General features: G+C 41.1%; 2 protein-coding genes across 2 annotated transcripts in view; both read left to right on the top strand.

Annotated features, from left to right (window-relative positions):
- ces2b (carboxylesterase 2b) overlaps nt 1–21,692 on the top strand; it is a 66,267-nt gene that overhangs the window by 26,847 nt on the left and 17,728 nt on the right. The window contains 10 exon segments of the mRNA XM_030426244.1: nt 14,520–14,624; nt 15,029–15,127; nt 15,236–15,379; nt 15,471–15,548; nt 15,633–15,771; nt 15,880–16,029; nt 16,127–16,199; nt 16,281–16,634; nt 16,711–16,852; nt 17,141–17,274. Coding sequence (XP_030282104.1) covers nt 14,520–14,624; nt 15,029–15,127; nt 15,236–15,379; nt 15,471–15,548; nt 15,633–15,771; nt 15,880–16,029; nt 16,127–16,199; nt 16,281–16,634; nt 16,711–16,852; nt 17,141–17,274 — 1,418 coding nt within the window.
- On the top strand, nt 1,537–9,473 carry LOC115586844 (liver carboxylesterase 2-like). The gene is made up of 13 exons (XM_030426246.1): nt 1,537–1,649; nt 2,840–3,032; nt 3,111–3,252; nt 5,868–6,001; nt 6,128–6,281; nt 6,375–6,479; nt 6,888–6,986; nt 7,099–7,242; nt 7,330–7,407; nt 7,492–7,630; nt 7,739–7,888; nt 7,986–8,058; nt 8,144–9,473. Exons 1-13 carry the CDS (start codon nt 1,574–1,576, stop codon nt 8,325–8,327), a joined length of 1,671 nt encoding a protein of 556 aa, XP_030282106.1. The 5' UTR covers nt 1,537–1,573; the 3' UTR covers nt 8,328–9,473.

Genomic DNA, 21,692 nt, shown 5'->3' with positions numbered 1-21,692 from the left:
GGAAATTAATAAAATGTGACCAATGTGACTCCTCTTTTTTTTTTTTTTTTTTTTTTTTGCAAATGTTTGTAAAGCTGCAGTCCTCTAAGATTAAAAGAAGCATTATTTTTTCCATACCTTGTATAATGTTTGTCTTTCAATTGTGAAATCAAAATAAAATACATTGTTGGATCATTTGCATTCTGAGTTTCACAGGTCAAAGTCTGGCCTCTTGGCACTTCACTTACTTTCAAATCTGGCCCTTCTTAAAATGGAATAAACCTGAGACAGACAGGGTTTTTCAGGTAAATAAGGAGTAGTGGATGAGGGGAGGCTTGACCTAGACTTGAGCAGTCCTCCACCTTTTTTAACAATTTTATTTTAGTCTGCTGAGCACGGAGCATTAGCCACAGTTAGCACAACAGCCTGTTGCTCCGAGCCGAGGCTGCAGCGCCGACTGGTCTGCTCCCCGAGCTCTAGCCACCGCACCGCTACCGGAGACCAGAGACCAGAGCTCCCCTATAAACTCAGTTCATGTGAATAATATCACTATTCCTACAATGACTCCTTTGAGTCGAAGCGAATAAACTCAACAAGTAAGTGTGCGGGGAAAGTCAGCTGTGATTGTGCTACTGTGGTTCATAGTAAAGTACAACAGACAGCTGTAATCAAGTAACAGACACATATTTTCATAACTGACTGACTTTTCTCCAAGCACTCTCCTTTATTGTCTGGTCTCTGTATGCGTGTGCAGCGGTGCGGTGGCACAGAGCTCAGGGAGCAGACGGAGCGCTGCAGTTGGCGAGGCAGCCCCGGCTCGGAGCGACACAGCTGGGGCTAATGCTCGTTAGCTCCGTACTACTACCACACTCCATACGCATATAGATACAGGAGCTCAGGAGCTCCGGTGTCCGGTAGCGGTGCGGTGGCACAGAGCTCGGGGAGCAGACCAGAGCGCTGCTGACGGCGCTGCAGCCCCGGCTCGGGGAGAGCTTGAAGAAAAGTCTGTGAGGTAGTTGGACTCTGTGTTGCCCAGAGACGGCCGGCACACGGGCCCTAACGTGGTGTATTATGGCTGGACCGTCCAGCCCCGCCTTCCCGCAGGCTGCTGCCATTACCGTCTCAAATGATATGCAAACTGCGCTCTACTTGCCCCTCCCCTCAGGCCCCTCCCTCTCGACGCCAAAACAGTGACAGAAAGTTGAAACTGAAAATCCGTGACACTGAAAAAAAACTGACATTGTAAAAAAAATCTGTCACTGAAAAAAAAGTGACATGAAGAAAAAATCTGAAGATTGTCATTGAAAAATACAAAAAAATCCAAATAAAATGAAATGATAAGATTTTCGGATTTGAATTATTTGAATTACTTTCTTTTTTCAGTGCCAATACTTGTTTCAAAGCCAGTACAACTGTTTTCAATACAAATGTTTCAATGACAAAGGTTCTTTTTTCAGTACTGGTTTTGTTTTCAATGCCAATTTTTTTTTTGGATGCCAAATTTTAAAGTCACCGTTCTGGCTCCATACCTGGGAGGCAGCACTCGTCTCAGCACGTCCTCCAGCAGAGTGTTGCAACCCGTCACAGCCCCACCATGGAGCTCCGTGAGAAGCAAACTTCCTTCTTTTTAATGTCCGTTTTGTTTCTGTTCGTGGCTGCAGACCTACACGGTAAGTAGGACAACACTACTTTATTTGCATGATGCAGGTCGACATTAATAAGCATGTATTGCTGTAAGCTGTTGCTCTGACTGAACTGTTAGTCTGAGCAACAGCACGGCCGACCCCAGCTGCAGTGTATCCCTCATTACTAACATTACATTTACTAACCCATCCCTCACATTACTCATTGTGCCTTCTTACCTGTTGACACTGTTTACCTTCTCAACCACATACTGGAGATGCTCATTGTGTCCAAAGGTGAAACTCAAAGCCCTAACAGGGTGTGACTTTCAGATATGTAGGCTGGTGCTGGCTTTATGCTGCTTAATATTGAATGAGAATAACTGTGGGTGTGTTGATGAGCTCCATACTTAATGTGGTGTAGAATGGAGCAATGCACCTTTTTTCTTTTTATTCTGGATGTTTTATTTTTTAGTTATATTTTTTTCTATTATAATAACATGTTATCCATCAGGTTAGTTATAGAGATTATTAAATAAATACCCAGAAGGAAATTTAGTCAAATTATCCAAGCCACTTATGTCGAGAGAGGATGTCAGCACACTGTAAATGTATGTAACAGTCATTGCATTGCAACACTGCCCTCAGTGGGTCACAGTTGAATTAGGGTGTAGCTCTGCAGCCTGACAGGCACAGCGCCAGTTTGGAGAGCTCCATTTTGTAAATGATTGATATGTCGTAATTCATCATGAACAATGTAAAGTTTTAGTTCAAAAAGTTAAACCCCCAAAGTGCTCCACAGCCCAAGGTGACATCATCAAAATGTTTGGTATAAACAGTCTAATTCAAGTTAAATTTGCACAGAGAAAACTGCAGATTGCCACACCGGAGACGGTGTGGCAATCTGCAGTTTTGTAGAAACCAGCAGATGTTCAGGACAAGCACGATTAATCTATTAACAAAATTGTTGTTTAGTTTTCTGTCTGTCAAGAAATACCATATAACTTTACAATTATAAATGAGTTATAACCGGATGGCCAGCACGAGAGAGAGAAACTCTGATTCTTTCACATGACTCAACAGCTGAAATGGAAAGTAGCTGTATTATGCAACACTTGTCACTTGCTACATAACCTGCTTTAAAACCAACCAACTCTGCCATAATTGGAAGAAATGTTTATTTTAGTACTTTAATTCGAAATGGAAAATGAATTGATAAATTGCCTCGTTGCCTGAAGCACCTGAAGTCCACACAAAGCTCGGCAGCCTGAGAGGTACATTTGTGAGCGTCAAGGGGAAGGAGGCTGGAGTCCATGCCTTCCTGGGTGTCCCATTCGCCAAGCCACCTGTAGGCCCTGCTCTGAGACTGGCAGCACCACAGCCTGTAGAGGGCTGGAAAGGAGTGAGGGACGCCACCCAGCAGCCACTCATGTAAGGCTTCATTTGTTGCATACCATGCTTGGAGAAATTACGACGACACTTATTAATAAGACGTGTCTCTTTTTTCAGATGTGTTCAGAATAAACAGCACGTTCATAATCTGTTTGAACAAATCGGTGTCTTGGAGATAGAAATCCCAGAGATTTCAGAAGACTGCCTTTACCTCAACATTTACACTCCTGCAAACAGAGCTCCCAACGCCAAGCTCCCAGTAAGAACCTTCACTGCAGGTGGTGCTGCTGAATTACTGAGATTGAGCTCTCGATAGTGTTCATGGAGAAGCTGACTTTGTTTGCTTTGAAGAATCCATAATAGGCTATATGAATACTGATGCCCATATCTACAATTGGGCTGCAATGGATCATCTCTAAATCTGCTTCACTCTTAGAAATAAGAGGTTCCGGGAAGAACCTTTTTTTTTCAAGCTTGCTACCTAGAACCCAACATGAAATGTTATACCTTTGAACCATCTACCCAGAACTTCCCATAACAAGGTCTACAGAGACATGTTCCATGGTGCAATTGTTCCACCCAGGACCCTTATTGCGTGTTCTGTCCAGAAGCTTTCCACTTTCTTCTGGTGCTAACAAGAACTGACCGAGGTGGTGCAATGGTGAACCCTTTTATATTCCAAAGGTCTCATTTAGAATCCACCCCAGAGGCTCCAAATATTGCCTGTTTTTGACTAATGTCTTTTGAGGGTTAGGGTTATGCTGTGGTCACCCATCATTCTAACAATCTATGTTTGAATGACTAATGGGATAGGAGACTGTGAGGATAGGTCAACAGAACAGGACAGTAACACACACACGCTTGTATGACTGATGCTGCTTCAGTCAGTTCAATTTGACCAACAGACCAACAAAATTGGAAACTGATCCAACACGAACGAACATCTTCGATTGAAATAAATTTTGGATGATTTGTGAACATTTGAATGTTTTACGGTGTGGAAGTTCTGAGTTAAACCCCAGCCCCTCAGGAAGAACCCTTCAAGAACCCTTATTTCTAAGTGTGTTTGTCAGCATCAGTTCTCTGTTTTATTCAGATGTCTTTGTTTAGTTAATGTATTTTGATTTAGATTCTTATGAGCTCCATTAGAATCAAAGGAGAACTTCGGTCGATTTCAACATGCATCTTTATCGCTCAAGCTACCCTTGACTAGCCAGTACCGAAAACGTGAACACTTTTGGTCCACCTCTTACAGGGCTCCTTGAACGGAGACTTAGCATTGACAGCTAACAGCATTGGGTCAGAACTTTACACTGTGTTTTAAGCATCTTAACATGCTCCAAATCTCACCCCAAAAGTTAAGTAACATCAGCAGACACCTTACAACACAGCACTGTAGCGTTTATGACTCACAATGAATAAAAAAAGTGGTTAAAACAGTGTGTTTGTGCAAGCAGCCACATACCCGTTTGTTGACATCCACGTCGTAGACCAATCTAGTCGATCCGTCGAGCGTGCGCTTACTCCCTCACTGGCAGCGACGGAAAATTTAATTTTGCAGACAAAAACGTGTTCCAGCATTTTTGTTTTTCTGTTCATAACGTACATGTTCATGTTACAGCCTGCCATGAGCCATTAGCCTTACAATAGCCTGTTGCGAGTCTATTCGCTCTGCACCGAGAGCTAGCTTGTCTGCTCATGCTAATGGTTCTTGCAGAGAGCAGAGCAGAGAGTCCGTGATGAATGAAGCTGTTTCCGAAATAGTCACAATGGAGAGCTTGTCTGATGTCGAAGTGGAAGACATCGACGGCAAACCTTTTGAATTCGACGGTAGTCTATATTTGTTTGGAGTATACAGATAAGGAGTTACTTGCACTAGAGAACGAGAGAGCGGAGAGAGAGGCGCAGAGAGCGGAACAGGCAGAGGAGGCTTCACGGCCAAGGACATCGGCGACCTGGTGGTGCTCTTGTGGATGTTGTGTCCAAATGGATACAGAAGAGGAAAGCCTATGCTGTAAGGAGTGGGACATCATACAGCCTAATGTGTCCCAGGATAGCGCACAGCGTGTCACCCGCACAGAGTTCAAACGGAGTTTGCATGTCTATTTGAAGAACGACCAGCCACAATGGTGATGTTTCGGGGTCGTAGAGAGGCAAACGGTGGAAGCTTATATTCTTATATTTTTTCATTCTTTTGCCACAATTGGACATTGCACAAACTCGTACCATTTTCAGTAACTAGCGCTGCCTCGATCATCACGGACTCTCTGCTCTGCTCTGCTCTCTGCAAGAACCATTAGCATGAGCAGACTAGCTAGCTCTCGGTGCAGAGCGAATAGACTCGTAACAGGCTATTGTAAGGCTAATGGCTCATGGCAGGCTGCAAGATGAACATGTACGTTATGAACAGAAAAACGAAAATGCTGGAATACGTTTTTGTCTGCAAAATTCAAGTTTCCGTCGCTGCCAGTGAGTGAGTAAGCGCACGCTCGACGGATCGACTAGTTTGGTCTACGACATGGATGTCAACAAACGGTATGTGGCTGCTTGCACAAACACACTGTTTTAACCACTTTTTTATTCATTGTGAGTCATAAACGCTACAGTGATGTGTTGTAAGGTGTCTGCTGATGTTGTATAACTTTTGGGGTGAGATTTGGAGCATGTTAAGACGCTTAAAAAACAGTGTAAAGTTATAACCCCATGCTGTTAGCTGTCAATGCTAACTCTCCATTCAAGGAGCCCTGTAAGAGGTGGACCAAAAGTGCTTGCGTTTTCGGTACTGGCTAGTCAAGGGTAGCTTGAGCGATAAAGCTGCATGTTGAAATCGACCGAAGTTCTCGTTTAAGTTAAAACGTCCGTACATCTTGCCAGGTCATGGTCTGGATCCATGGTGGAGGGTTTGGTATGGGGTCAGCTTCAATGTATGATGGCTCCGCCCTGGCTGCATACCAGGATACGGTTGTGGTTCTGATCCAGTACCGTTTGGGAGCTCTGGGTTTTCTCAGGTAAAGTAAAAAAAAAGGATTTGTTTTACTTCTTTTGATCCCATCTGTGCCAAATGTGAACTAAAATCCATTTGACCAGCAGTTGTTAATGTTGCCTTAAAGATTATAACTGTATGTTCTATCCAGCACTGGAGATGAGCACATGTCAGGGAACTTTGGTCTGCTGGACCAGGTACAAGCTCTGAGGTGGGTCCAGGAGCACATTGACAACTTTGGAGGAAACCCAGATTTAGTTACTATATTTGGGGAGTCGGCTGGTGGAACGAGCGTATCCCTCCTGGTAAGGATCATTCAGTAGATAAAACACTTAATTGCACAGTTATGTCACGGCTGCTCAGATAACTTTACATTTATTTGCCACTTAAATCAACAGCTTCTCTCTCCACTGTCCAACAGCCTGTTCCACCGTGCCATTGCTGAGAGTGGCACTGCTGCAATGGATTTACTCGTGACAAGTGATCCTCTACCTATGACACAGGTTGACTATCAGTGTGTTTATTACCTCTGCTAAGGAGGTTGTGATTTCACCTGTGTCTGTTTGTTTGTTTATTTGTTTGTTGGTTAGTTAGTAAGTTGGTCAGTTGGTTTGCCAGCAGGTTTACACAAAAAACTGTTGAACAGATTTGGATGGATCTCAGCCCAGAATAGACCCATCAACTCCTGGTCTCGATCCAGAAAAAGGGACGGATCCAGGAAAACAGTTTTTCACTTTCTTTAACATTGCAAGATAGGGCATACTTTCTCAGGGAATAATAGATAGATCTTGCTCAAACAAATAATGCTGTATTTAGGTGGCTGGTATCTGAGGGCTGAGTGCCATTTTAGTTTTTGTGCGCAATACTGAAAATATAATAACATGTTTGGTTTCCTACATTGTTGTCCTCAGATGGCAGCGAATGTATCTGGCTGTGGCCACGAAAACACACAGAAGCTTGCTGACTGCATGAAAAACCTCGATTTTGATACTTTTGTGACTATTGGGAAGGTAAGATATTGTATGCAAATCTTGTAGACTGAGTTAATGGGGAGTTATGTCATAATTTTTTTGTTGTTTGTTACCTCAAATTTTTCTCTTAAAAACATTTTGTTCTCTCAAGAATGAACAATTAAAATATCTCGTAAACATTGACGAACACTTCCTGACCAAACCTGTTGACGAGCTGTTCCAGAAACATGAACTTCTCACTGTGCCATTCATGACTGGTGCTAATGATGATGAAGGGGGATGGTTACTTCCTGGTGTAAGTGTGAATGCTTGATTGATTGCCATATGAGCCCATTAAACATTTTGACTTTGAAATGTTAATTCCAGTTGTGTCTTCCCTTAGTTATTTGCTCCTCCAGACTGGACTGAGGGAATGGATCGGGAGAGTGTCCAGAACATAATTTCCTTGTTCAACCCTGATGTAAGACAGACACTGGCCTGATATAGTGTTAATGTTTCATCATGCTCAAACCTCTTTAACATATACATTGCTCTTTGTCTCAAGCCCTTCATCAGTGGTTTGATCGCAGAAGAATACATTGGAAACGGTGAAGATCGTGTGAAAAATAGAGACGGCTTCACAGAGATGCTGGGAGATCTGACGTTCACCATTCCAGCCATAAAGACAGCGAATGCTCACAGAGGTAGTACCTCATTATTTATTTAAGACTACTCATATCTACTTCAGAACCAATATTTGATCATTACTATCACACAATAACATAATATCACACTAATCTGTCTGCCAATAGATGCAGGCGCCCCTGTGTACCTGTATGAGTTCCAGTACACTCCAAAATTCCTGCAGGAAAGAAGGCCAAGCTTTGTTGGCAGTGAACATGGAGATGAACTCATTTTGGTAGTAGGATTTTGCTTCACAACTTCCCAAATCAAGTTAATTGGTAAGTGCATACATATATCTTTAACAGTCAACCAGAGATCTGGGTTTTCTCTGGGTTTCATAATGCAGAATGATTTACCATATTGTCATTGTTTTAGGTGAATGCTCCGAAGAAGAGATGCAGTTGAGCAGAACCGTGATGAGTTACTGGGCTAACTTTGCTCGCACAGGGTAAAAATTAACCTCATTATGCATTATAATACAAAAATGTTATAATATTAATACAAACTTGTTTTTAACATGTGTATGTGTCTAGGTCTCCTAATGGGGATGGTCTTGCCCACTGGCCAAAGTATGGAGCAGAAGAACACTACCTGGAAATTCGTTTAAAGGAGCAGGTAGCTGGTCAGAGCTTGAAGAAGGACCGGTTCGTCTTCATGACTCAGACGCTCCCGGAGAAGGTTCAACAACAGAAAGCAAAGAAGCACAGCGAGCTTTAGAGCAATCACCTCTTCTATATCAAGTCAATCAATCCTAGTTTTTTTTATTGATTAAATTCTTACCCTTTAACAAGCCTCGTGAAATTTATATTTTAATAACTCGATGTGCTTTTTGTAGCCTTTGCAGAACAAGTTGTATGAAATTTAGGGGAGGTCCTTTCAAAATGTGTCTTCAGAGGATTTTCCCAGTTCACCAATTGACCTGAAAGTTGTCCACGGCAGATAACTTAAGTGAATTTTTCTATAAAATCTAAAAAGCCCCAAAAGAAATATGTGGTGCCTCTTCACCACCAGGAACTCAGGTTTTAATATCTGTTTTCATGATCTGAAATTAAAAAATCTTTTGGAGTTGTTGTGCAAAATCGTGTTTTATTTAGATGTGTTTGTATCTACCTGACTCAACATTGTTCAACTATTTTACACAATCTTCACACAAACAACAAAATTGTCCACACAGGGGTGAAAAATGTGGAAAAAACACACCACGTGTATCCCTAGAGGGCACTTTACTATGAGAGATGAACAAGAGTCACTGTAAGAGCCGTAATATTGTTTACAATGTAATTTATGTTATCAGGTGTTGCTGTTGCAGCTGGCACAAATGTTATAAGTAGGAACAAACCATTTACCCGGGCAGGTAAAAATATTTTTCACTGCTCACACTCACGCTGTGTATAGCTGACGCTGAGACAAGTTGTAGCAGAATTTAAGTTATTAGTGTTTTGTTTACAAAGGAGAAATATTATGTTTGATCGATAAGAGACCACATGTAAAGAACAATAAATGGATAAAGTGTTCAAGACAGAAACTGTCGACGCGTAAATCAGTTAGAAGCGAGTTAATTAGCAAGTCAATACAATCTTCTGGTCGGAAGTGACTCAGTAGCTTGAAGTGTTGGCTTACAGTCACTTAAGCTCATGTTTTATGGAGATAACAGTGGTTTGTTTTTTGTTGACTCCTTGTGTTATGTAGTGCTGTATTGTGAGGTGCAATAAATCTTTTAATCAAAATGTCACTGTCTCTCCAATAAAACACCAATACAGGAGATGTTTTTTAAGTGATAGTTGAGAGCAGTTTACATGCATCATTGCAGTAATGTGATACACATACAAACCAAAACAAAATCAACAGATATGACTTTTCAGTTTTTTTAATTACTGAGAAGAGCACTTAAGCTGAAAAGCTCCCTGAAGTGAGCAGTTGAATGAGTCAAACTCAGTTTTTTCAAAAATGGTACAAAGCAACATTTTTCAAAGGCAAATCATTCAAATAGCTGGATACAGAGGGCTTACAGAGAGGACAATGGATCAAACAAATGTACATTGAAGAGGAAATTAATAAAATGTTATCAAATTAAGTCGATGACGCTTGAGCAGACTTTTTTTTTTTTGGCAAATGTTTGTAAAGCTGCAGTCCTCTTAAGATTAAAAAGGAGCATTATTTTTTCCATACTTTTGTATAATGTTTGTCTTTCAATTGTGAGATCAAAATAAAATGCATTGTTGGAACATTTGCATTCTGAGCTTCACGGGTCAGACATAGGGAATGTAAAAGTCTAGCCTCTTGGCACTTCACTTACTTTCAAATCTGTCCCTTAAAATTGAATTGACAGGGTTTTTCAGGTAAATAAGGAGTAGCGGATGAGGGGAGGGTGACCTGGCTTTGAACAGTGCTCCACTGTTTTAAACTATTTCATTTTAGTCTGCTATCTCAGATATTCATATAACACACTTGTGTAACAGCATGGTGTAACCTTAAAACTTTACACCTACTACTGACTCATTATTCATTTAATTACTAAGATGTGATCAGGGGTGAAACATGAACAAGATGGCAAAAAACTGAGTATATATTTTGGCCTTTTGTGTACAATTTGCAGTCACTAAGGCCTTCCATGGTGGTACTTTAATTAATGGCTTTAATTTTGAGATTCTACATGGGAATGGCCAAATATTGTCTGTGCCATTAGAGAGCATTTCAATTAATTTAATTTCATAACTGCATTGATTTTGACATTGTTTCATTTTTTCACACTTTTTTTTTATTTTTATTCATTTACTTGTTCATTAATTCATTATTGACAGACTGAATGAATGTGAGAACATGGTCACCAGAACATCGCTTTAATTTTGAAATTGGTTCCTCGTCGCTCTTACCGTAATGTCTAGCATACACGCGTACCCGCAAAACAAAGTGGGGCGCAACAAAGTGGGGACTTGCTTTGCCGTGTTTTTCAAAGTGGAGGCTGGTTTTACCGCACCTTATTCAGCTTTCTCATTTGGGGTTTTTTTTTTTTTTTTTTTTTTGGGAAAGACACAGGACCTTAAAGGGAGAAGGAAGGTCTCACCTCGCTTATCATCTGTCGCGGTGTTGTCAAACCTGATTATGTCATACTGTGAGCTGCAGCACGACCTCTGTTCGAGTTAAAAGTAGGAGGCTTCCTGGGAGGCAGCCCTTCGTCTCTGCGCGTCCTCCAGCAGAGTGTCACAACCCGTTACAGCCCCACCATGGAGCTCCGTGAGAAGCAAACTTCCTTCTTTTTAATGTCCGTTTTGTTTCTGTGCGTGGCTGCAGACCTACACGGTAAGTAGGACAACACTACTTTATTTGCATGATGCACATCGACATTAATAAGCATTGCTGTCAGTCTGAGAAACAGCACGGGCCGACCCCAGCTCAGAGTCCTGCACCCGTCGTACTTAAAACCGCATCCGACCCGTTTCCCGACAGTAGCACAAATTATACTGACGCAATTTTTAAAAATGAAAGTAAGCCAGCGTGGGGAATGGGAGTTCTGGAAGCGCGCAAGCACGCATGAATGAGCTCATATGAAATATACATGCTTATCATTTTGAAATGCAGGCATATTTTTGTAGATGTGTCGCTAATGATTTTTTTGTTTTTGTTTTTTTGTTGTTGTTTTTTTTGCACGTGACGCCATGAAAATGACCATCGCAAAACCCGACCCGCGCTCTAGGCGTCCGACCCGATCCGCACAGGACATTATTTTTCACCCGTTTCATCCAAATTGTGCGGGTCACCCGCGGATACCCGAACCCGTGCAGGACTCTGCCCCAGCTGCAGTGTTCTTACCTGTTGACACTGTTTACCCTTCTCATCCACATCCTGGAGATGCTCATTGTGTCCAAAGGTGAAACTCAAAGCCCTAACAGAGTGTGACTTTCAGATATGTGGGCTGGTGCTGGCTTTATCCAGCTTAATACTAAAATGAGAATAACTGTGAATGTGTTAATAAGCTCCATACTCAATGTGGTGTAGAATGGAGCTATGTAATGCACCTTTTTTATTTTTATGCTGGATGTTTTTTTATTTAGTTTTATTATTTTTCCTATTATACTAGAATGTTATCCACCTGGTTAGTTATAGAGATTATTAACAGGAATTTACAAAGGAGCCAAACTGTTTAAATACCATAATAAATACCCTTATGTCGAGAGAGGATGTCAGCACATTGTAAATGTATGTAACAGTCATTGCATTGCAACACTGCACTCAGTCGGTCACAGTTCAGTAAAGGTACAGGCACAGAGCCAGTTTGGAGAGCTACATTTTGTAAATGATTGAAATGTCATTAATACTTTGATTCATCATGAACTATATAAAGTTTTAGTTCAAAAAGTTAAACCCCCAAAGTACCCCACAGCCCAAGGTGACATCATCAAAATGTTTGGTATAAACAGTCTAATTCAAGTTAAATGTGCGCAGAAAAAAACTGCAGATTGTCACACTTGAAAAGATGGAACCAGCAGATGTTCAGGACAAGCACAATGTTTAGTTTTCTGTCTATCAACAAATGCCATATAACTTTACAACTATAAATGAGTTATAACCGGATGGCAAGCACGAGAGAGAGGAACTGTGATTCTCTCACATGACTCAACAGCTGAAATGGAAAGTACCTGTATTATGCAACACTTGTCACTTGCAACATGAACTGCTTTAAAACCAGCTAACTGTGCCATGTTTGGAAGAAATTTTTATTTTTATGTATATAATTGGTAATGGAAAATGAATTGATAAATTGTGAAGTGTGACATTATGAATCTGCCTCGTTGCCTGAAGCACCTGAAGTCCACACAAAGCTCGGCAGCCTGAGAGGTACGTTTGTGAGCGTCAAGGGGAAGGAGGCTGGAGTCCATGTCTTCCTGGGTGTCCCATTCGCCAAGCCACCTGTAGGCCCTGCTCTGAGACTGGCAGCACCACAGCCTGTAGAGGGCTGGAAAGGAGTGAGGGACGCCACCCAGCAGCCACTCATGTAAGGCTTCATTTGTTGCATAATTCGCTTGGAGAAAATATGACAACACTTGTTGATAAGACATGTCTTTTTTTTCAGGTGTGTTCAGAATAAACAGCATGCTCATGATCTGTTTGAACAAATCGGTGTCTTGGAGTTAGAAATCCCAGAGATTTCAGAAGACTGCCTTTACCTCAACATTTACACTCCTGCAAACAGAGCTCCCAAGGCCAAGCTCCCAGTAAGAACCTTCACTTCAGGTGGTGCTGCTGAGTTACTGAGATTGAGCTCTGGATAGTGTTCATGGAGAAGCTTACTTTGTTTGCTTTGAAGAATCCATAACAGTCTATATGAATACTGATGCCCATATCTACAATTGGGCTCCAACGGATCACCTTTACATCTGCTGCACTCTTAGAAATAAGAGGTTCCGGGGAGAACCTTCTTAAAGAGGTTCCACATGGAACATTTTTGACATGTGCTACCTAGAACCCAACATGAAATGTTATACCTTTGAACCATCTACACAGAACCCCCTCGAAACAAGGTCTACAGAGACATGTTCCATGGTGCAATTGTTCCACCCAGGACCCTTATTGCGTGTTCTATCCAGAACATTTCCACTTTCTTCTGGTGCTAACAAGAACTGACCGAGGTGGTGCAATGGTGAACCCTTTTATATTCCAAAGGTCTCATTTAGAATCCACCCTAGAGGCTCCAAATATTGCCTGTTTTTGACTGATGTCTTTTGAGGGATTCTTCAAAGAACCTTATAGTATTCTACAGGTTTGGCAAAGGAAAACTGAAATACTGATTCCCATTTATTGTATGGTGTGGTCACCCATCATTCTAACAATCTATGTCTGAATGACTAATGTTTAAATAGAGAAACAGTCAGATAAAGTAAAACATTTACTTTTAATACATTTTGGAACAATGACAGATGAGGACAGGAGACTGTGAGGATAGGTCAACAGAACAGGACAGGTTGTGTGGTTCTGGGGAACAGGTCGAAAGTGATGATAGGACTAATGGAATCAGCAATATGACATATTTCACACACTTGTATGACTGATGCTGCTTCAGTCAGTTCAATTTGACCAACAGACCAACAAAATTGGAAACTGATCCAACAGGAATGAACATCTTCAATTAAAATACATTTTGGATGATTTGTGAACATTTGAATGTTTTACGGTGTGGAAGTTCTGAGTCGAACCCCAGCCCCTCAGGAAGAACCTTTTCAGAACCCTTATTTCTAAGTGTGTTTGTCAACATCGGTTCTCTGTTTTATTCAGATGAATGTCTTTGTTTAGTTTAATGTATTTTGATTGAGCTTATGAGCTCCATTAGAATTAAGTTAAAACGTCCTTACATCTTGCCAGGTCATGGTCTGGATCCATGGTGGAGGGTTTAGTATGGGGTCAGCTTCAATGTATGATGGCTCCGCCCTGGCTGCATACCAGGATATGGTTGTGGTTCTGATCCAGTACCGTTTGGGAGCTCTGAGTTTTCTCAGGTAAAAAAAAAAGACTTTGTTTTACTTCTTTTGATCCCATCTGTGCCAAATGTGAACTAAAATCCATTTTCTTCAGAACTTTATTTTCTCTTTCTTGTACTTTTTATTTACTCACTTTGACCAGCAGTTGTTAATGTTGCCTTGAAGATTATAACTGTATGTTCTATCCAGCACTGGAGATGAGCACATGTCAGGGAACTTTGGTCTGCTGGACCAGGTCCAAGCTCTGAGGTGGGTCCAGGAGCACATTCACAATTTTGGAGGAAACCCAGATTTAGTTACTATATTTGGGGAGTCAGCAGGTGGAGTGAGCGTATCCCTCCTGGTAAGGATCCTTCAGCAGATAAAACACTTAATTGCACAGTTATGTCACGGCTGCTCAGATAACCTTTCATTTATTTGTCACTTAAATCCACAGCTTCTCTCTCCACTGTCCAACGGCCTGTTCCACCATGCCATTGCTGAGAGTGGCACTGCTGCAATGGATGTACTCGTGACAAACGATCCTCTACCCACGACACAGGTTGACTATCAGTGTGTTTATTACCTCTGCTAAGGAGGTTGTGTTTTCACCTGTGTCTGTATGTTTGTTTATTTGTTTGTTGGTTAGTTAGTTGGTCAGTTGGTTTGTCAGCAGGTTTACACAAAAAACTGTTTAACAGATTTGGATGGATCTCAGCCCAGAATAGACCCATCAACTCCTGGTCTAGATCCAGAAAAAGGAACGGATCCAGGAAAACAGTTTTTCACTTTCTTTATCATTGCAAGATGGGGCATAATTTCTCAGGGGATAATAGATGGATCTTGCTCAAACAAATAATGCTGTATTTAGGTGGCTGGTATCTGAGTGCTAAGTGCCATTTTAGTTTTTGTGCACAATACTGAAAATATAATAACATGTTAGGTTTTCTACATTGTTGTCCTCAGATGGCAGGGAATGTATCTGGCTGTGGCCACGAAAGCACACAGAAGCTTGCTGACTGCATGAAAAACCTCGATTTTGATACTTTTGTGACTATTGGGAAGGTAAGATATTGTATGCAAATCTGATCTGAGTTAATGGGGCGTTATGTCGTGATTTCTTTGTTGTTTGTTACCTCAAATTTGTCTCTTAAAACATTTTGTTCTCACAAGAATGAACAATTAAGATATCTCGTAAACATTGACGGACACTTCCTGACCAAACCTGTTGACGAGCTGTTCCAGAAACATGAACTTCTCACTGTGCCATTCATGACTGGTGCTAATGATGATGAAGGGGGATGGTTACTTCCTGGTGTAAGTGTGAATGCTTAATTGATTGCCATATGAGCTCATTAAACATTTTGATTTTGTCTGAAATTTTAATTCCAGTTGTGTCTTCCCTTAGTTCTTTGCTCCTCCAGACTGGACTGATGGAATGGATCGGGAGAGTGTCCAGAACATAATTTCTTTCTTCCACCCTGATGTAAGACAGACACTGGCCTGATATTGTGTTACTGTTTCATCATGCTCAAACCTCGTTAACACATACATTGCTCTTTTTCTCAAGCCCATCATCAGTGGTTTGATCGCAGAGGAATACACTAAAAATGGTGAAGATCGTGTGAAGAATAGAGACGGGCTCACAGAGATGCTGGGAGATCTGATGTTCACCATTCCAGCCATAAAGACAGCTAATGCCCACAGAGGTAGTACCTAATCATTTATTTAAGACAACTCATATCTACTTCAGAACCAATATTTGACCATTACTATCACACAATAACATAATGTCACACTCATCTGTCTGCCAATAGATGCAGGCGCCCCTGTGTACCTGTACGAGTTCCAGTACACTCCCAAACTCCTGCAGGAAAGAAGGCCGAGCTTTGTTGGCAGTGACCATGGGGATGAACTCTTTTTGGTATTTGGATTTTGCTTCACAACTTCCCATGTCAAGTTAAGTGGTAAGTGCATACATAAATCTTCAACAGTAAACCAGAGATCTGGGTTTTCTCCTGGTTTCATAATGCAGAATGATTTACCATATTGTCACTGTTTTAGGTGAATGCTCTGAAGAAGAGATGCAGTTCAGCAGAACTGTGATGAGCTACTGGGCTAACTTTGCTCGCACAGGGTAAGAACGAACCTCATTATGCATCATAAAAACAATGTTACAATAATAATACAAACTTGTTTTTGATGTGTTTGTGTCTAGGTCTCCTAATGGGGATGGTCTTGCCCACTGGCCAAAGTATGGTGCGGAAGAACACTACCTGGAAATTCGTTTAAAGGAGCAGGTAACTGGTCAGAGCTTGAAGAAGGACCGGTTTGTCTTCATGACTCAGACGCTCCAGGAGAAGGTTCAACAACTTAAATCACCTGAAGTCCACACAAAGCTCGGCAGCCTGAGAGGTACGTTTGTGAGCGTCAAGGGGAAGGAGGCTGGAGTCCATGCCTTCTTGGGTGTCCCATTCGCCAAGCCACCTGTAGGCCCTGCTCTGAGACTGGCAGCACCACAGCCTGTAGAGGGCTGGAAAGGAGTGAGGGAGGCCACCCAGCAGCCACTCATGTAAGGCTTCATTTGTTGCATTATACGCTTGGAGAAATTACGACAATACTTAATAATAAAACGTGTCTTTTTTCAGGTGTGTTCAGAGTATTAAACTTACTTATGATCTGCTTGAAAAATTCGGTGCCACGCTGCCAGAAATCCCAGACATTTCGGAAGACTGCCTTTACCTCAATATCTACACTCCTGCAAACAGAGCTCCCAACGCCAAGCTCCCAGTAAGAACTCTAAGCAGTAGATGGAAGAGTGCTGATGCTTATTTACTGAGATTGAGCTCTGGATATTGTTCATGGAGAAGTTTACATTTTATTTCCTTTTGAAGAATCCCTAATGGCAAACAATACTGATGCCAATTATTTAGAATTGGGCTGCAAAGGGATCATCTCTAAATATACCCAATTTGTCACAACCAGTTTTTGTTGGATAACAGTCTTTGTTTTGTTTGTTGCAGTTTATTTGAGATTTATTTGAGTTTATTTCAGGGAAATGTCTTCATGTCTTGCCAGGTCATGGTCTGGATCCATGGTGGAGGGCTTTCTATGGGGTCAGCTTCATCGTATAATGGCTCTGCCCTGGCTGCATATCAGGATGTGGTTGTGGTTCTGATCCAGTACCGTTTGGGAGCTCTGGGCTTTCTCAGGTAAAAAAAAAAAAAAAAAAGAGTAAGACTTTGTTTTACTTCTTTTGATTCCATCTGTGCCAAATGTGAACTACAATCCATTTTTTCAAAACGTTATTTTCTCTTTATTGCACTTTTTGTTTACTCACTTTGACCAGCAGTTGTTAATGTTGCCTTGAAGATTATAATTGTATGTTCTATCCAGCACTGGCGATGAGCACATGTCAGGGAACTTTGGTCTGCTGGACCAGGTCCAAGCTCTGAGGTGGGTCCAGGAGCACATTCACAACTTTGGGGGAAACCCAGATTTAGTTACTATATTTGGGGAGTCGGCTGGTGGAGTGAGCGTATCCCTCCTGGTAAGGATCAATCAGCAGCACTTCTTTTTATTCACTGCAAAGTTCCTGCAGTTCAAATAACCTCTATTTTTTGTCACTTAAATCAACAGCTTCTCTCACCACTGTCCAACGGCCTGTTCCACCATGCCATTGCTGAGAGTGGCACTGCTGCAATGGATAAACTTGTGGCAAATGATCCTCTTCCTATGACACAGGTTGATTATCAGTGTGTTTATTACTTTCTTTGTTAGGTTGGTTGGTTTATGAGCAGGATTAAACAAAATACTGAACATATTTCAATGGAACTTGGATGAAGGATGGGTCTCAGCCCACAATAGACGAGGGACAGATCATTTTTTCGCTGTCTTTAACAATGCTAGATAGGGCATTTATTTCTCAGGTAATATTGTATTGAGCTTGATGGAAGAAGAAAAAACAGGTTCATTTAGGTGGCTGGTATCTATCAGTGAGTACAGTTTGATGTGGTTCTGATATCTGGTGAGCTCAAATTATGGTTAATCAGTTAAGGGTTGGTTTACAGTTCTGAGTGATACAGGACTATTGAGTTTCAAACTGGATTAGACTTGATTGAATTAAAGGGGACTGTTGGGCCTTGGCGGAGATATGCGCTCTACTTAGTGCCAAGTTTTTGTGTACTATACTGAGAATATCATAACGTGTTTCTTTTTCTAAAATGTCCTCAGGTGGTTGCAAATATAACTGGCTGTAGCTTCGAAAGCACACAGAAGCTTGCTGACTGCATGAAAAACCTCGATTTCGATACTTTTGTGGATCTTACGAATGTAAGTCAACATGCAAAACTAAAAACAATTGACCTCATGGGATTGTTATTATGCAGCCGTGTTCATAAATTTTTCTCTTCATTAATTTTGTTCTCTCAAGAATTTACAATTAAGATATCCCATAAATGTTGACGGACACTTCCTGACCAAACATGTTGATGAGCTGTTCCAGAAACATGAACTTCTCACTGTGCCATTCATGACTGGTGTTAATGATGATGAAGGGGGCTGGTTACTATCAAATGTAAGTGTGAATGCTAAATTGATGTCATATGGGCCCATAAAACATTTTATTTTGTCTGAAATGTTATAGCTGTGTCTTCCTTTAGTTCTTCGCTCCTCCGAACTGGACTGAGGGAATGGATCGCGAGCAGGTCCAGAACATAATTTCCATCTTCTACCCTGATGTAAGTGTAGCCCTCTAACTCAACTTTTCATGAATACCCCTTTTATGTATCAGACTGTATGGGAGCGAATTGGTGAAAGCTACTTAAATTGTATAATTTGGGATGTTTTACAATAATTAACACACATTGAAAATGATTCTGGCTAAATTGCAACAAGGCCTGGTTAGTCTATTATTTGCAACTACACTGTTATTGAGCATTAATTTCCCCTTGCAGTTTACTTTTAACCATAACTTTAGCTCTTATTCAGTATAAACATCATCCGCATGAAAAACACCTTCAAACATGGATTAAGAAATAATAAACAGCTTTAATATCTAAACCTTGTGGCTGATTTCTTTTTCCTTTGTTTTGAATCACCTCATAACCAAGAAATATACACACAGTAGAAACCTTCAAAATAGTATAAAATAGTAGTTTTTGTAGTGTTTCAGTGGGTACCAGTAATGGCGCTCAAGCTGGAGTTAATAAAGAAAACCAAGTTAAAACCAAAGGTCAGCCTACTCACACCCAAACCACGGAAAAGTGATCCAGCAATTTCCCCAAAACATCTTCCCAGTGGCAGTAACGTGACAGAGACCCGTCCCGATCCTTGGTCCTGTCCTGATGCTCGGTCCTATCTTGATGCTTGCATGCAGCATGTGGCGAGTCCCATGTCCAACCTCATTGCAGTGTCTTCTGATTAGCAGGTGGCGATGCTAACCGCTAGCAACAGTCCCATGATAGTCTTCAGTACCGAGCCCTCACTTCTAAAACACGCTCAGATAAACTTTTAAAAGGAGTAAACACTCGCGTAAACTCCCGGTTGATAACAGTAAATAACGCCTTTTCATAAAGTTATATGAAAATTTGCTCGGACTTGATGTCTTTTCAGCTTCTCTCTGAGGCTCTTTCTCTCCTCATTTCCCTCCCTTTCCCTCTAGTCCCGCCCCTCTAACAATGCGACAGGTTAATCTCCAATAACAGAGAAAATGATTGACACCTGCCCAAACAAATGAGAACCCAAATAACAGAAACCTGAGGCGTTCAAAGGCCTTTCAAAACATAGGACATTTTTGTATCACCCGCCACATTAACCATACAGATATTAACACAGCAGCAATAATGGTATAGGCCCACATCATAACACTTTACCAACTGAAACAAATGTAATAAACCCATATAAACAAATTATCAGGGCACTTCATAAGACAGACAAAAGATACAGAATTACTGTTCTATTATGCTTGAACCTCTTTAAGACATGTGTTGCTCTATTTCTCAAGCCCATCATCAGTGGTTTGATCGTAGAGGAATACATTGGAAATGGTGAAGATCGTGTGAAAAATAGAGACGGGTTCACAGAGATGCTGGGAGATCTGATGTTCAACATTCCAGCCATAAAGGCAGCAAATACCCACAGAGGTAGTTTATTTACTACATCCAGTCTATTTAAGAACCATTATTTATTATTCACTGCAGACACAACAACATAATATCACACTCATTTCTCTGCCAATAGATGCAGGTGCCCCCGTGTACCTGTATGAGTACCAGTATCCTCCCAAACTCATGCAGGACAGAAGGCCGAGCTTTGTTGGCTGTGACCATGCAGATGAAATCATGACAGTATTTGGATTTTGCTTCACAACTTCCCATGTCAAGTTAAGTGGTAAGTGCAATATGAAAATCAATTTTTAAGCAGAGCACCAGAGGTCTGGATTTTCTCTGGGTGTGTAACAAGAATATAGTTGTTTTAGATGAATGCTCTGAAGAAGAGATGCAGTTGAGCAGAACCGTGATGAGCTACTGGGCTAACTTTGCTCGCACAGGGTAAGAATGAACCTCATTATGCATCATAATACAACAATGTTACAATATTACAGTTTTTCTCGATTGTTTACACACATTTTCTGAAAGCATGCCTCATGCTCTCAGAACTCTACACACAAATAAAACAAACACAAACACAACGGGCAAAACCCCTCAATTCTCCTGCAAAATGAAACTTTACATTCAAAACAATGTTATTTCTTCTCAAAATGGTATTTTGTTTTTTCGAATGACACACACACACCATCTATTGAATAAACATTTATAAGAACCAGTTGAACACTGATGTGCTCAATGTAAAACACTATGATGAATGGAAAACACTTATTCTTCATTCACCATAATGACTTAGGCTTTTTTGTTCAGTTACAACCAACACAAAGTTGCACATACAACAATATACAGTCTAAATACAAAACAACAGAAGAATTTACTGTACATAGTTACAGTAAAAAAACAAACACAAAAAAAAATTAAAAAAAATGTGCAGCATGCTCTCCTCCATTTTGGTCTGGCCACAGCACCTCATCCACATCACAAGCAATGTTTTCCCCGGCCAAGTAGCAAGAGAAATATCGCCTAGCATGGTGAATCCAGCCATGAAAAGCACCAACTGCTATATCTCCACATGTGTCTTCCATAGCTTGGAGAAGGGGTATACGCATTTGTGGATTTTGGTCATACACTTTCCATCTCCAGGCAGAAAAAAAAATTAGGATTGAGGAATGAGAATATGGAGGGAGATAAAGCGTGGCTGGGCAGTGAACCAGTTACAAACCAGAGCAGCCCAGTGGAAACTTACGTTGTCCCAAATGACAACATACCTGAGCTGATCTGGTGGAATGAGTGTGTTGCGTAGGGTGCCCAGGTGTGTGCCCATGTGATGAGTCAGTGTGCATAGTAGGGCAATTAACTTTAGAATTTTGAATGACCTTCCTTGTGAAAACAATAGATTTTCTTTATGAAAATTGTGCCAAATGCAGAGAATTGTGTGTAGTGTTTTGAAAAAAAGTGTGTTTTAGAACTGCAATTTGAGTGTAAAGCAGGAATTGTGCTTGTAGTTTAGCAAAATTGGTTCA

Source organism: Sparus aurata, chromosome 8 (assembly GCF_900880675.1).
Source record: "Sparus aurata chromosome 8, fSpaAur1.1, whole genome shotgun sequence".
Taxonomy (NCBI): Eukaryota; Metazoa; Chordata; class Actinopteri; order Spariformes; family Sparidae; genus Sparus; species Sparus aurata.
The sequence above is the reverse complement of the archived record's forward strand: the minus strand, read 5'-3'. Positions and strand labels throughout refer to the sequence as shown.